The sequence below is a fragment of the Somniosus microcephalus genome, chromosome 7 (assembly GCF_052327205.1).
Source record: "Somniosus microcephalus isolate GS21.2 chromosome 7, FLI_Smic_1.0, whole genome shotgun sequence".
Taxonomy (NCBI): domain Eukaryota; kingdom Metazoa; phylum Chordata; class Chondrichthyes; order Squaliformes; family Somniosidae; genus Somniosus; species Somniosus microcephalus.
In genome coordinates, this window is record NC_140993.1 from 117,758,900 (window position 1) to 117,773,435 (window position 14,536).

Below are 14,536 nucleotides of genomic sequence, written 5' to 3' on the forward strand. Positions count from 1 at the left end.
AAATGCTTCCAATCTTCTATCCTCCCACTAGATTTGGCTAATTTATATGCCCTTGTTTTCAGTCGAATACTATCCTTTATTACTTTACTAAGCCACGGATGGCTGTCTTTTCTTTTACTGCCCTTTTTCCTCAGTGGAATATATTTATCTTGAAAGATGTGAAATATCTCCTTGAATGTAGACCACTGCTCTTGTACCGTCTTACACTTTACCTAGTCTCTGACCTGCTCTTGTTGTCACAGTATTTATGTGGCTCGTCCAGTTAAGTTTCTTGTCAATGGTGACCCCCCCAGGATGTTGATGGTGGGGGATTCGGCGATGGTATTGCCATTGAATGTCAAGGGGCAGTGGTTAGACTCTCGCTTGTTGGAGATAGTCATTGCCTGGCACTTCTGGAGGAAAGGGAGCTGGGGTAGCATTACTGGTTAAAGAAGGGATTAATACAATTGTAATGAAGGATATTAGCTCTGATGATGTGGAATCCGTATGGGTAGAACTGAGAAATACTAAGGGGAAAAAAACATTAGTGGGAGTGGTATATAGACCTCCAAACAGTAAGGCGGAGGTTGGGGATGGCTTTAAAAGGGAAATTAAAGAAGCGTGCAATAAGGGCACAGCAGTCATCATGGGTGACTTTAATCTACATATAGATTGGGCTAACCAAATTAGTAACAATACTGTGGAGGAGGAATTCCTGGAGTGTTTACAGGATGGTTTCCTGGACCAATCTGTGGAGGAACCAACCAGAGATCAGGCCATCTTAGACTGGGTATTATGTAACGAGAAAGGATTAATTAGCAATCTTGTTGTACGAGGCCCCTTGGGTCGGAGCGATCATAATATGATCGAATTCTTCATTAGATGGAGAATGAAGTAGTTGACTCAGAGACTAGGGTCCTCAATTTAAATAAAGGAAACTACGATGGTCTGAGGAGCGAGTTGGGTAGGATTGATTGGGGAATGGCACTCAAAGGGTTGACGGTGGATAGGCAATGGCAAACATTCAAAGACCGAATGGATGAACTACAGAAGTTGTTCATCCCAGTTTGGCATAAAAATAAAACAAAAAAGGTGACTCAACCGTGGCTAACAAGGGAAATTAGGGATAGCATCAGATCCAAGGAGAGGACATACAAATTGGCCAGAAAAAGCAACAATCCTGAGGAGTGGGAGCAGTTTAGGATTCAACAAAGGAGGACAAAGGGATTAACTAAGAAGGGGAAAATAGAATATGAGAGTAAGCTTGCAGGGAACATAAAAACTGACTGTAAAAGCTTTTATAGATATGTGTGAAGAGAAAAAGATTGGTGAAGTCAAGCGTAGGTCCCTTGCAGTCAGAATCGGGGGAATTTATAATGGGGAACAAAGAAATGGCGGGCCAACTAAATACATATTTTGGTTCTGTCTTCACAAAGGAGGACACAAATAACCTCCCAGAAATGCCGGGGAACATAGGGTCTGATGAAAGGGTGGAACTGAAAGAAATCAGTATTTGTAGGGGAATGGTGTTAGGAAAATTGATGGGGCTGAAGGCAGATAAATCCCCAGGGCCTGATAATCTACATCCCAGGGTACTTAAGGAAGTGGCCCTAGAAATAGTAGATGCATTGCTGGTCATCTTTCAGAACTCAATAGATTCTGGAACAGTACCCATGGATTGGAGGGTAGCTAATGTTACCCCACTATTCAAAAAAGGTGGCAGAGAAAAAGCGGGGAATTATAAGCCTGACATCGGTAGTGGGGAAAATGCTAGAGTCCATTATAAAAGATGTAATAGCAAAGCACTTGGAAAGCAGTGACAGGATCAGACAAAGTGAACATGGATTTACAAAAGGTAAATCATGCTTGACTAATCTACTGGAATTTTTTGAGGATGTAACTGGTAAAATAGATAAGGGAGAACCAGTGGATGTGGTGTATTTGGACTTTCAGAAGGCTTTCAATAAGGTCCCGCATAAGAGATTAGCGTGCAAAATTAAGGCACATGGGATTGGGGGCAAGGTATTCACTTGGATAGAGAACTGGTTGGCGGACAGAAAGCAAAGAGTTGGAATAAATGGGTCATTTTCCGAGTGGCAGGCAGTGACTAGTGGGGTACCGCAAGGATTGGTCCTAGGACCCCAGCTGTTCACAATATATATTAATGATCTGGACGAGGGAATTGGATGTCGTATCTCCAAATTTGCAGACGACACAAAGCTGGGTGGGAGGGTATGCTGTGAGGAGGAGGTCATGAAACTCCAGTACGATTTGGACAGGTTAGGTGATTGGGCAGAAACATGGCAAATGCACTATAATGTGGATAAATGTGAGGTTATCCACTTTGGTGGCAAAAACAGGAAAGCAGATTATTATTTGAATGGCAATAGATTGGGAGAAGGGGAAGTGCAAAGAGACCTGGGTGTTCTTGTGCACCAGTCGCTGAAGGTAAGCATGCAGGTGCAGCAGGCGGTTAAGAAGGCAAATGGAATGTTGGCCTTCGTAGCAAGAGGGTTCGAGTACAGGAACAAGGCTGTCTTGCTACAGTTGTACAGGGCCTTGGTGAGACCGCACCTTGAGTATTGTGTGCAGTTTTGGTCGCCTTATCTGAGGAAGGACATTCTTGCCATGGAAGGAGTGCAGCGAAGATTCACCAGGCTGATACCTGGGATGGCAGGAATGACGTATGAGGAGAGATTGTGTCGATTGGGCTTATATTCACTGGAGTTTAGAAGATTGAGAGGGGATCTCTTCGAAACCTATAAAATTCTGTCAGGCTTAGACAGACTAGATGCTGGAAGGATGTTCCCGATGGTCGGGGAGTCCAGAACCAGGGGTCATAGTCTAAGGATAAGGGGTAGGCCATTTAGGACTGAAATGAGGAGGAATTTCTTCACCCAGAGTGGTGAACCTGTGGAATTCTCTGCCACAGAGGGCAGTGGAGGCCAGTTCATTAAATATATTCAAGAAAGAGTTGGATATATTTCTTAAGGCTAAAGGGATCAAGGGATATGGGGAGAAGGCAGGGACAGGGTACTGAATTTGGATGATCAGCCATGATCTCATTGAATGGCGGAGCAGGCTCGAAGGGCCAAATGGCCTACTCCTACTCCTATCTTCTATGTTTCTATGTGAATGTTACCTGCCACTTATCAGCCCAAGCCTGAATGTCGTCCAGGTCTTGTTGCATGCGGGCATGGACTGCTTCATTATCTGAGGAGTTGAGAATGGCACTGAACACTGTGCAGTCATCAGAGAACATCCCCATTTCTGACCTTATGTTGGTGGGAAAGTCATTGATGAAGCAGCTGAAGATGGTTGGGCCTAGGACACTGCCCTGAGGAACTCCTGCAGCGATGTCCTGGGGCTGTGATGATTGCCCTTCAACCACCACAACCATGTTCCTTTGTGCTAGGTATGACTCCAGCCAGTGGAGAGTTTCCCCCCTGATTCCCATTGACTTCAGTTTTACTAGGGCTCCTTGATGCCACACTCGGTCAAATGCTGCGCTGATGTCTAGGACAGTCACTCTCACCTCACCTCTGGAATTCAGCTCCTTTGTCCATGTTTGGACCAAGGCTGTAATGAGGTCGGGAGTCGAGTGTCCTTGGCGGAACCCAAACTGGGCATCAGTGACGTAAGAACATAAGAAATAGGAGCAGGAGTAGGCCAATCGGCCCCTCGAGCCTGCTCCGCCATTCAATAAGATCATGGCTGATCTGATCCTAACCGCCAATCTACTATCACAGAACCATCTCCTGAATCTAACAGAATTAGACACACGAAATAGGAGCAGGATCAGGCTACACGGCCCCTGGGCCCGCTCCGCTACCCACAGGGCCATGACCGATCCGAACCTAGACTCATGTCCAAATTCCTGCCCGCTCCCCGTAACCCTTAATTCCCTTTACTTCTAGGAAACTGTCTATTTCTGTTTTAAATTTATGTAATGATGTAGCTTCTACAGCTTTTTGGGGCAGCATATTCCATGGACCTACCACCCTCTGAGTGAAGTAGTTCCTCCTCATCTCAGTTTTGAAAGAGCAGCCCCTTATTCTAAGACTATGCCCCCTAGTTCTAGTTTCACCCATCATCGGGAACATCCTCCCCGCATCCACCCGATCCAACCCCTTCACAATCTTATATGTTTCAATAAGATCGCCTCTCATTCTTCTGAACTCCAATGAGTAGAGTCCCAATCTACTCAACCTCTCCTCATATGTCCATCCCCTCATCCCCGGGATTAACCGAGTGAACCTTCTTTGTACTGACTCGAGAGCAAGTATGTCTTCTCTTAAGTATGGACACCAAAACTGTATGCAGTATTCCAGGTGCGGTCTCACCAATACCTTGTACAACTGAAGCAATACCTCCCTATTTTTATATTCTATCCCCCTAGCAATGAAAGCCAACATTCCATTGGCCTTCTTAATCACTTGCTGCACCTGCATACTAACCTTTTGAGTTTCGTGCACCAGGACCCCCAGATCCCTTTGTACTTCAGTACTTTCCAGTTTCTTGCCATTAAGATAATAACTTGCTCTACGATTTTTCCTGCCAAAGTGCATAACCTCACACTTTCCAGTATTGTATTCCATCTGCCAAATCTCTGCCCACTTACTTAGCCTGTCTATGTCCCCTTGCAGGTTTTTTTATGTCCTCCTCACTCACTACTTTCCCCCCCATCTTAGTATCATCTGCAAACTTTGATATGTTACACTCGGTCCCCTCCTCCAAATCGTTAATATAGATTGTAAAGAGTTGGGGACCCAGCACTGACCCCTGCGGAACACCACTAGTTACTGATTGCCAGTCTGAGAATGAACCATTTATCCCAACTCTCTGCCTTCTGTTAGATAGCCAATCCTCTATCCATGCCAGAATATTACCCCCAATCCCGTGATTTTTTATCTTAAGCAATAATCTTTTGTGTGGCACCTTGTCAAATGCCTTTTGGAAGTCTATATACACTACGTCCACTGGTTCCCCTTTATCCACCCTATATGTTACTTCCTCAAAGAACTCCAGCAAATTTGTCAAACATGACTTCCCCTTCATAAAACCATGCTGACTTTGTCCTATTAAATTATGATTATCCAAATGTCCTGTTACTGTCTCCTTAATAATGGACTCCAAAATTTTACCTACCACAGATGTTAGGCTAACCGGTCTATAGTTTCCAGCCTTCTGTCTACTGCCCTTTTTAAATAAGGGTGTTACATTAGCAGTTTTCCAGTCTGCCGGGACCTTTGCTGAGTCCAGGGAGTTTTGGAAAATTATTACCAATGCATCCACAATCCCTACCGCCACTTCCCTCAAGACCCTAGGATGTAAGCCATCAGGTCCAGGTGATTTATCCGCCTTGAGTCCCATTATTTTACCGAGTACCACTTCCTTCGTGACTTTGATCGTGTTTAGCTCCTCCCCCCCATAGCCCCCAGTGTTCGGATATTCTTAGTGTCTTCTACTGTAAAGACTGATACAAAATATTCATGCAGTGTTTTTGCCATCTCCATATTTCCCACCATTAATTTCCTGGTCTCATCCTCTAAGGGACCAACATTTACTTTAGCCACCCTTTTTCTTTTTATATAACTATAAAAACTCTTACTATCTGTTTTTATATTTTTTGCTAATTTACTTTCATAATCTATCTTCCCTTTCTTAACAATCTTTATGTTATTTTTTGCTGTCTTTTAAAGTTTTCCCAATCCTCTATCCTCCCACTAGATTTGGCTACCTTATATGCCCTTGTTTTTATTCGAATACTATCCTTAATTTCTTTACTTAGCCACGGATGGCTGTCTTTTCTTTTACACCCTTTTCTTCTCAGTGGAATATATTTTTTTTGGAAGTTGTAAAATAACTCCTTAAATGTACACCACTGGTCATGTATCGTCTTACCATTTAATCTATTTTCCCAGTCCACTCTACTCAATTCCGCTCTCATACCTTCATAGGCTCCTTTATTCAAGCTTAGCACGCTTGTTTGAGATCCAACCTTCTCACCCTCTAGTTGAATATGGAATTCAACCATGTTATGGTCACTCATTCCAAGGGGATCCTTTAGTTGGACATTTTTAATTAATCCTGTCTCGTTACACAGGACCAGATCTAAGGTTGCTTGCCCCCTGGTTGGTTCAGTTACATACTGCTCAAGAAACCCATCCCTAATACACTCAATGAACTCATCCTCAAGGCAGCCCTGCCCAATTTGATTTGTCCAATTAATATGATAGTTAAAATCCCCCATAATTATAGATGATATAAGTGAGCAGGTTATTGGTGAGTAAGTGCCACTTGATAGTCCTGTCGATGACACCTTCCATCACTTTGCTGATGATTGAGAGTAGACAGATCAGGCGGTAATTGGCCGGATTGGATTTGTCCTGCTTTTTGTGGACAGGACATACCTTGGCAGTTTTCTACATTGTCGGATAGATGCCAGTGTTGTAGCTGTACTGGAACAGCTTGGCTAGAGGCGCGGCTAGTTCTGGAGCACAAGTCTTCAGCACGATAGCCGGGATGTTGTCGGGGCCCATAGCCTTTACTGTATCCAGTGCGCTCAGCCGTTTCTTGATTTCATGTGGAGTGAATCGAATTGGCTGAAGACTGGCTTCTGTGATGGTGGGGATCTCAGGATTAGGCCGATATGGATCATCCACTCAGCACGTCTGGCTGAAGATGGTTGCAACAGCTTAAGCCTTATATTTTGCACTCACGTGCTGACTCCACCATCATTGAGGATGGTGATATTCATGGAGCCTCCTCCTCCCGTTAGTTGTTTAATGGTCCACCACCATTCACGACTGGATGTGGCAGGACTGCAGAGCTTTGATCTGATCCGTTGATTGTGGGATTGCTTAGCCCTGTTTATAGCATCCGGCTTCCGCTTTTTAGCATGCATGCAGTCTTGAGTTGCAGCTTCCCCAGGTTGGCACCTCATTTTTAGGTACACCTAGTGCTGCTCCTGGCATGCTCTTCTACACTCCTTATTGAACCAGGGTTGGTCCCCTGGCTTGATGGTAATGGTAGAGCGAAGGATATGCCGGGCCATGAGGTTCCAGATTGTGGTGGAATATAATTCTGCTGCTGATGGCCCACAGCGCCTCATGGATGCCCAGTTTTGAGCTGCTAGATCTGTTCTGAATCTATTCCATTTAGCACGGTGGTAGTGCCACACATGATGGAGGGTGTCCTCAGTGTGAAGACTGGACTTGGTCTCCACAATGATCCACAGTGGTCACTGCTACCAATGCTGTCATGGACAGATGCATCTGCAACAGGTAGATTGGGGAGGACGAGGTCAAGTAGGTTTTTCCCTCGTGTTGGTTCTCTCACCACCTGTTGCAGGCCCAGACTGGCAGCCATGTCCTTCAGGACTCGGCCAGCTCGGTCACTAGTGGTGCTACCGAGCCACTCTTGGTGATGGACATTGAAGTCCCCCACTCAGAGTACATTTTGTGCCCTTGCTGCACTCGGTGCTACTTCCAAGTGATGTTCAACATGGAGGAGTATGATTCATCAGCTGAGGGAGGGCGGTAGGTGGTAATCAGCAGGAGGTTTCCTTGCCCATCCTTGACCTGAAGCCATGAGACTTCATGGGGTCCGGAGTCAATGTTGAGGACTCCCAGGGTCACTCCTTCCTGACTGTATACCACTGAGCCGCCACCCCTGGTGGGTCTATCCTGCCGGTGGTGATGGAGGAGTTTGGGACATTGGCTGAAATTCAGCTGTCTCTTGTAAATCATAATTTTCACTTTTCAGATACAAAAGACTCATAATCTGATCAGCCAGATCACGGAGTTCTTACAATCTGCTTCTTCGCACCATAAACAATTGCAATTAATATGAATAGTAAGTAGGGATACTGATCGGTACATTGCCATTTTACCAGACTATTAACATTAAACTTAAGCCCAAAGTCCAGGTAAAACCTAGAACAAATACAATTACACATCTGACAGCCTTAAATTTCCATCTCTTATTGATTCTGTTTTCAGTCTGACTGACACACTTCCAACTGTCATTACACCCACCTGTGACCAGACTTCGGTTGATCTGCCCCCCGAGGGACCCGAGTAACCGCACCACTCTACACCTCACAGCTGCAGCAGGGGACTCTTCACTCTGTTTCATAACCAGAAAAATAAAAAAATGATTTAAAAGCAGACTTGCATTATTCACCAATGGCTATATTTTGTAGATACAGGCTATTGGGCCAAATTTCAAATGATTGTCCATACCATAGAAAGATCCCTTGCGTTTTTCAGGCGACGTATAAGAACCTTGTTTCCTCCTTTACTTGAAGTATTAATGCTCATCATTTCCCAGTTGTTTTCAAACTCATCTAATAGGAAGTTAAAAAATGAAGTTCCCATAATTAAAACACTCGGTTTTATAATCATGGCATTTTTCTATCATAATGCATGTGTGCAAAGTTCTAAAACAGAGTCAAATCCTGGTCATTTTTTCATGTTAGTTGATGTCTTTAGAGAGGGTGTTTAAAGTTGTACAAAACGCAAGTGTGAGCTGTGGTTCAGCTGGCATCACGCACATCCCTATGTCAGAAGATGATGGGTTCAACCCCACTCCAGAGGTTTGGGCAAATAATCCAGGCTGACACTGCAGGCGATCGAGGGAAGAGGAGCTCGGAGAGAGGGGAGCTCAGAAAGGTGGGAGAAAGTCCGGAACCCGGGGGTCAGGAGAAGGTCAGGGGGGGAAGGTGGCCAGGAACTCGAGGGGGGGGGGGGGGGGGGTAGGGGAAGGGCAGGAACTCGAGGGCGGGGGGGGGGGGGGAACTCGCAGGGTGGGGGGGGGGGGGGAAAGGATCAGGAACTCGGGGGGGGGGGGATGGTCAGGAACTCCGGGAGAGAAGGTCAAGAACTTGTGGGGGTGGGGGGAGCACAGTGAGAACAGGGGGTTGGGGGTTAGCGGGGGGAGACAGCAAGAACGTGATCCAGATGGGTAGATAGATCACGCTCCCCCGCCCCGTTAGGCCTGGATCACGTTCTTCCACTTCCATCCCCTTTACACCTACACCACATTCTCCTTCTCTCCGCCCCCCCCACCCCATCAGACCGCAGCGATTCAAGAAGGCAGCTCACGACTACACTCTCAAGGGAACCCACGCCAGCTTTTCAATACAAAACCACACATGCGTGGTATCTTAAAGGGGCTGCACAGGGCCAAACAAGATTAGAGGGAACATTGATTCTGTGTTGGTCCGACAACATGCATAACATTACATTTATGTGTTATTTGCCGGACTCGACTATTCCAATGTTCTCCTGGCCAGGCTCCCATCTTCTACCCTCAATCAACTTGAGCTCATCCAAAACTCTGCTGCACGAATCCTAACACGCCACAAGTCCCATTCACCCATCACCCCTGTGCTCGTTGACCTACAGTGGCTCATGGTCCACCAACAATGTTCCCGCTAAACTGCACGGCCGCAAATTGTCCGGAGGTCCCGCGCAGGCCACTTTCCAGCTTTTGAATGGGAGATTTTGCACATGTGCAAAATTTTGAATGGGCCACACAGCCGAAAAAATTGAGAGAAACATTGTCCACCAACAACTTGATTTTAAAATTCTCATCCTCATGTTAAAATCCCCCCATGTCTACCTGAAACTTTGAACTGCACTGTATTATCAAATGACCTTTTAAATAATCCTGGAATCCCTGTTCATCATTTCCACAAGTCCTTCTTCATCTGCTTACTTTACTTTTCACATTTTCTTTCTCAGGATACTGACATTCTGAAACTCTTCCCCTCCTGTTGCAATCAGCAAGCTTTTAAAAGCCCAACTTGGATGTCACCTAATCATGATTTCTGGATTTATTTTGTTTCTCCACTACTCTTTTCAACTTTGGTGGTGTTCTGCATTGTGAGTCCTAGCCCTTCACTCAGGCTTCTGAATAAAAAGACATTACTGTGCACCTGACTATTATTATTCGCCAGCTGATGTTCATCTGTTTTACAAGCCCGCTTAATATCATACATTTCAACCAATAAACTAGATATAATACAACAGCTATGCATAATTTATTATTGAGTAATCACAACATGATGTACCCAAGTGCTAGGTGGACAAGTCTGAACACTTTTGCAACATTCTAAAGCACAACCCTTTATTCCAGCCTCTTGCACCATGCTGAACAATTTTATTTAATGGATGGAAAATAGTGTGAGTTTATCGAATAGAGTGGAAAAACATAGACAAACTGAAACTTACTCAAAGCTGCTGTTTTCAGGTAGCCATCCAGGTGTGGTAAAATGTCCTTGTAGTAAGGCTGAATGGCATGCTTGGATATACGAGTAGACCAGTCCTCCAGAGCGTCCAATCCAGCATCAGCAAGTGGGATGTGGCTAAGGCCGAGTTTAAATGCTGTCTGATTGGGGGCGGGGAAGAAAGTAATCATAGAATAATTTAATTTTATAACGAATTCGGCGCATCGTGCCAACTCCCTGACAGAATCAACCACTTAGTCACATTCCCCTACCCCATACCCCTTTAAGTTTTTCTTATTAAAATATTTATCCCCCCTTTTTTTTTTAATTAAAAAAGCAATTATAGATTCCTCTTTCACCACCGTTGCTGATAGGGCATTCCTTATCCGAGCAACCCTCTTTGTTTAAAAATAAAAAAAAATAAAAATTCTCCTAGATTCTCACATTGCTCTTTTGGTGATAATCTTAGATGTATAACCTCCAGTTACTGACTCAATGACCAGTGGAAATACTTCTTTCCTTAAATTTAACCCCTCATAATTTTGAATATCTCTACCAGATCTCATTTTAACCTTTGTTCCTATGAAAATAGTCCCAATTTCTCCAGATTCTCCTCATAAGTAAAGCCTCTCCATACCCGATATCATCATAGGAATCTCTTCTGTACGCTCTCTACGACCGTGACATCTTTCTTAAAGTAAGCTATCCAAACCTGGGCACAATATTGTAACTTTGGCTTAACCAATGATTTGTATCTTTGCTCTTGTACTATATATCCCCATTTATAAAACCTAGGATGCCATATGCTCGCTTTTTTTTTCCAGCTTTATCAATTTGTCCTCCCACTTCTAAATATTTGTATATCTGAATCCCTAATTATTTCCGTTCCTCTACTCCTTTTAAATTTTCATCATTTAGTGTATATATTCCCTCTTTATCCCAAAATGTATCACCTCTCAATTCTCTGGATTAAATTGCATCTGACATTTATCTACCCAATCTACTAATCTATAGATATGTGAAGAGAAAAAGATTGGTGAAGTTAAGCGTAGGTCCCTTGCAGTCAGAATCAGGGGAATTTATAATGGGGAACAAAGAAATGGCTGACCACCTAAATTCATACTTTGGTTCTGTCTTCACAAAGGAGGACACAAATAACCTCCCAGAGATGTCGGGGAACATAGGGTCTGATGAGAGGGAGGAATTGAATGAAATCAGTATTTGTAGGGAAATGGTGTTAGGGAAATTGACGGGATTGAAGACCGATAAATCCCCAGGGCCTGATAATGTACATCCTAGGGTACTTAAGGAAGTGGCCCTAGAAATAGTAGATGCATTGCTGGTCATTTTCCAAAATTCTATAGACTCTGGAACAGTTCCCATGGATTGGAGGATAGCTAATGTTACCCCACTATTTAAAAAAGGTGGTAGAGAGCAAACGGGCAATTATAGACCGGTAAGCCTGACATCAGTAGTGGGGAAGATCGGACAAAGTCAACATGGATTTACGAAAGGTAAATCATGCTTGACTAATCTACTGGAATTTTTTGAGGATGTAACTGGTAGAATAGATAAGGGAGAACCAGTGGATGTGGTGCATTTGGACTTTCAGAAGGCTTTCGATAAAGTCCCGCATAAGAGATTAGCGTGCAAAATTAAAGCACATGGGATTGGGGGTAAGGTACTGTCTTGGATAGAGAACTGGTTGGCAGACAGGAAGCAAAGAGTTGGAATAAACGGGTCTTTTTCCGAGTTGCAGGCAGTGACTAGTGGGGTACCGCAGGGATTGGTGCTGGTATATAAATGATCTAGAACAGGGAACTAATATCTCCAAGTTTGCAGACGACACAAAGCTGTGTGGGCGTGTGTGCTGTGAGGAGGATGCAGAGAAACTCCAGTATGATTTGGACAGGTTGGGTGATTATGCTGCATTTGCCATGCATCTGCCCAATGTGGATAAATGCGAGGTTATCCACTTTGGTGGCAAAAAGAGGAAGACAGATTATTATCTGAATGGCAATAGGTTGGGAAAAGGGGAAGTGCAACGAGACCTGGGTGTCCTTGTGCACCAGTCGCTGAAGGTAAGCATGCAGGTGCAGCAGGCGGGTAAGAAGGCAAATGGTATGTTGGCCTTCATAGCGAGAGGATTCGAGTACAGGAGCAAGGATGTCTTGCTGCAGTTGTACAGGGCCTTGGTGAGACCACACCTTGAGTATTGTGTGCAGTTTTGGTCGCCTTATCTGAGGAAGGATTTTCTTGCCATGGAGAGAGTGCAGCGAAGATTCACCAGACTGATACCTGGGATGGCAGGAATGATGTATGAGGAGAGATTGGGTTGATTAGGCTTATATTCGCTAGAGTTTAGAATAATGAGAGGGGATCTCATCGAAACTTATAAAATTCTAACAGGACTAGACAGACTAAATGCAGGAAGGATGTTCCCGATGGCAGGGGAGTCCAGAACCAGGGGTCACAGTCTAAGGATAAGGGGTAAGCCTGATGGTACACACTGCAGCCACGGTACGCCCGTGGTGGAGGGAGTGAATGGTTATGGTGGATGGGGTGCCAACCAAGCGGGCAGCTTTGTCCTGGATGGTGTCGAGCTTCTTGAGTGTTGTTGGAGCTGCACTCATCCAGGCAAGTGGAGAGTATTCCATCACACTCCTTACTTGTGCCTTGTAGATGGTGGAAAGGCTTTGGGGAGTCAGTAAGTGAGACACTCACCGCAGAATACCTAGCCTCTGACCTGCTCTTGTTGCCACAGTATTTATGTGGCTGGTCCAGTTAAGTTTCTGGTTAATGGTGACCCCCCAGGATGTTGATAATGAGGGATTCGGCGATGGTAATGCCATTGAATATCATGGTGAGGTGGTTAGACTCTCGCTTGTTGGAGATTGTCATTGCCTGGCACTTCTGTGGCGCGAATGTTACCTGCCACTTACCAGCCCAAGCCTGAACGTCGTCCAGGTCTTGTTGCATGCGGGCATGGACTGCTTCATTATCTGAGGAGTTGTGAATGGCGCTGAACACTGTGCAGTCATCAGCGAACATCCCCATTTCTGACCTTATGATGGAGGGACGGTCATTGTTGAAGCAGCTGAAGATGGTTGGGCCTAGGACACTGCCCTGAGGAACTCCTACAACGATGTCCTGGGGCTGTGATGATTGACCTTCAACCACCACAACCATCTTCCTTTGTGCTAGGTATGACTCCACTGTTTACATCCCTCCAGTCCTAAAAACACCCATTAACCACTAATCTTTTTCCTATCCTTTAACCAAGTTCCTATTCATGTTGCTACATTCTCCAATATCATATACCATAACTTTATCAACAAGGCTCCTCTGTGGTACTTAATCATTTTGACAATCCATATATACAACATCCATTCCACAGCCGTAATCAATTCACTCTGTTCTTTTGTTAATAAACTCTGACATTTTTTAGACATGATGTACTTTTTACAGAAACATGCCGGTTGTCTTTAATTAACCTATGTCTTTCTAAGCAAATATAAATTTTATCCCATATTATGGGTTCTATAAGCTTACACACTACTAATGGTCGGCTGACTGTTCTTTACATAGTATTTACAGCACAAAAACAGGCTATTCGGCCCAATAGGTCAATGCCGGTGTTTATGCTCCATATGAGCCTCCTTCCACGCTTCTTCATCTAACCCCATCAACATACCCTTCTATTTCTTTCTCCTTCACGTTTGTCCAGCTTCCCCTTAAATGCATCTATGCTAGTCGCCTCAACTACTCCTTGTGGTAGGTAGCGAGTTCCACATTCTAACCACTCTCTGGGTAAAGAAATTTCTCCTGAATTCCCTATTGGATTTATTAGTGACTATCTTATATTTATGACCTCTAGTTCTGGACTCCCCACACATGTGGAAACATTTTCTCTAAATCTACCCTATCAAACCGTTTCATAATCTTAAATACCTCTATCAGGTCACCCCTCAGACCATTGCTAGTGCGAGCAAACACTGAGTGCGAGTCAGCAGAGAGTGCGCTGAGTTTGGGTAAGTGTGAGTTAGGGTAAGTGGGGTGTTAGGTGCTCTTTTCAAACTTTAACTCTGTGGGTTGTAGTTAATAAGGCCTTTTTGGTGCAGAGTGACTGTTGGTAAGCCATTTAACTGGTGTAACTAGAGGGATTGATTTAACTTAACTCCAATTAATTAAACGGGATACTAGCATCTAAAATCGGGCAGAGGGTGTCCATAACTAACAATAAAAAATTTAATTAATTACATAGAATGGAGGTTATGTGCTACTGTTGCGAGATGTGGGAGCCGGTGAACCCCATTGAGGCTC

At 44.4% G+C, this 14,536-nt stretch overlaps 1 protein-coding gene across 1 annotated transcript in view; it reads right to left on the minus strand.

Annotated features, from left to right (window-relative positions):
* The window catches only part of prkdc (protein kinase, DNA-activated, catalytic subunit), a 300,538-nt gene that overhangs the window by 215,214 nt on the left and 70,788 nt on the right, over positions 1–14,536 (minus strand). The window contains 3 exon segments of the mRNA XM_085992889.1: positions 8,019–8,109; positions 8,226–8,329; positions 10,218–10,374. Coding sequence (XP_085849015.1) covers positions 8,019–8,109; positions 8,226–8,329; positions 10,218–10,374 — 352 coding nt within the window.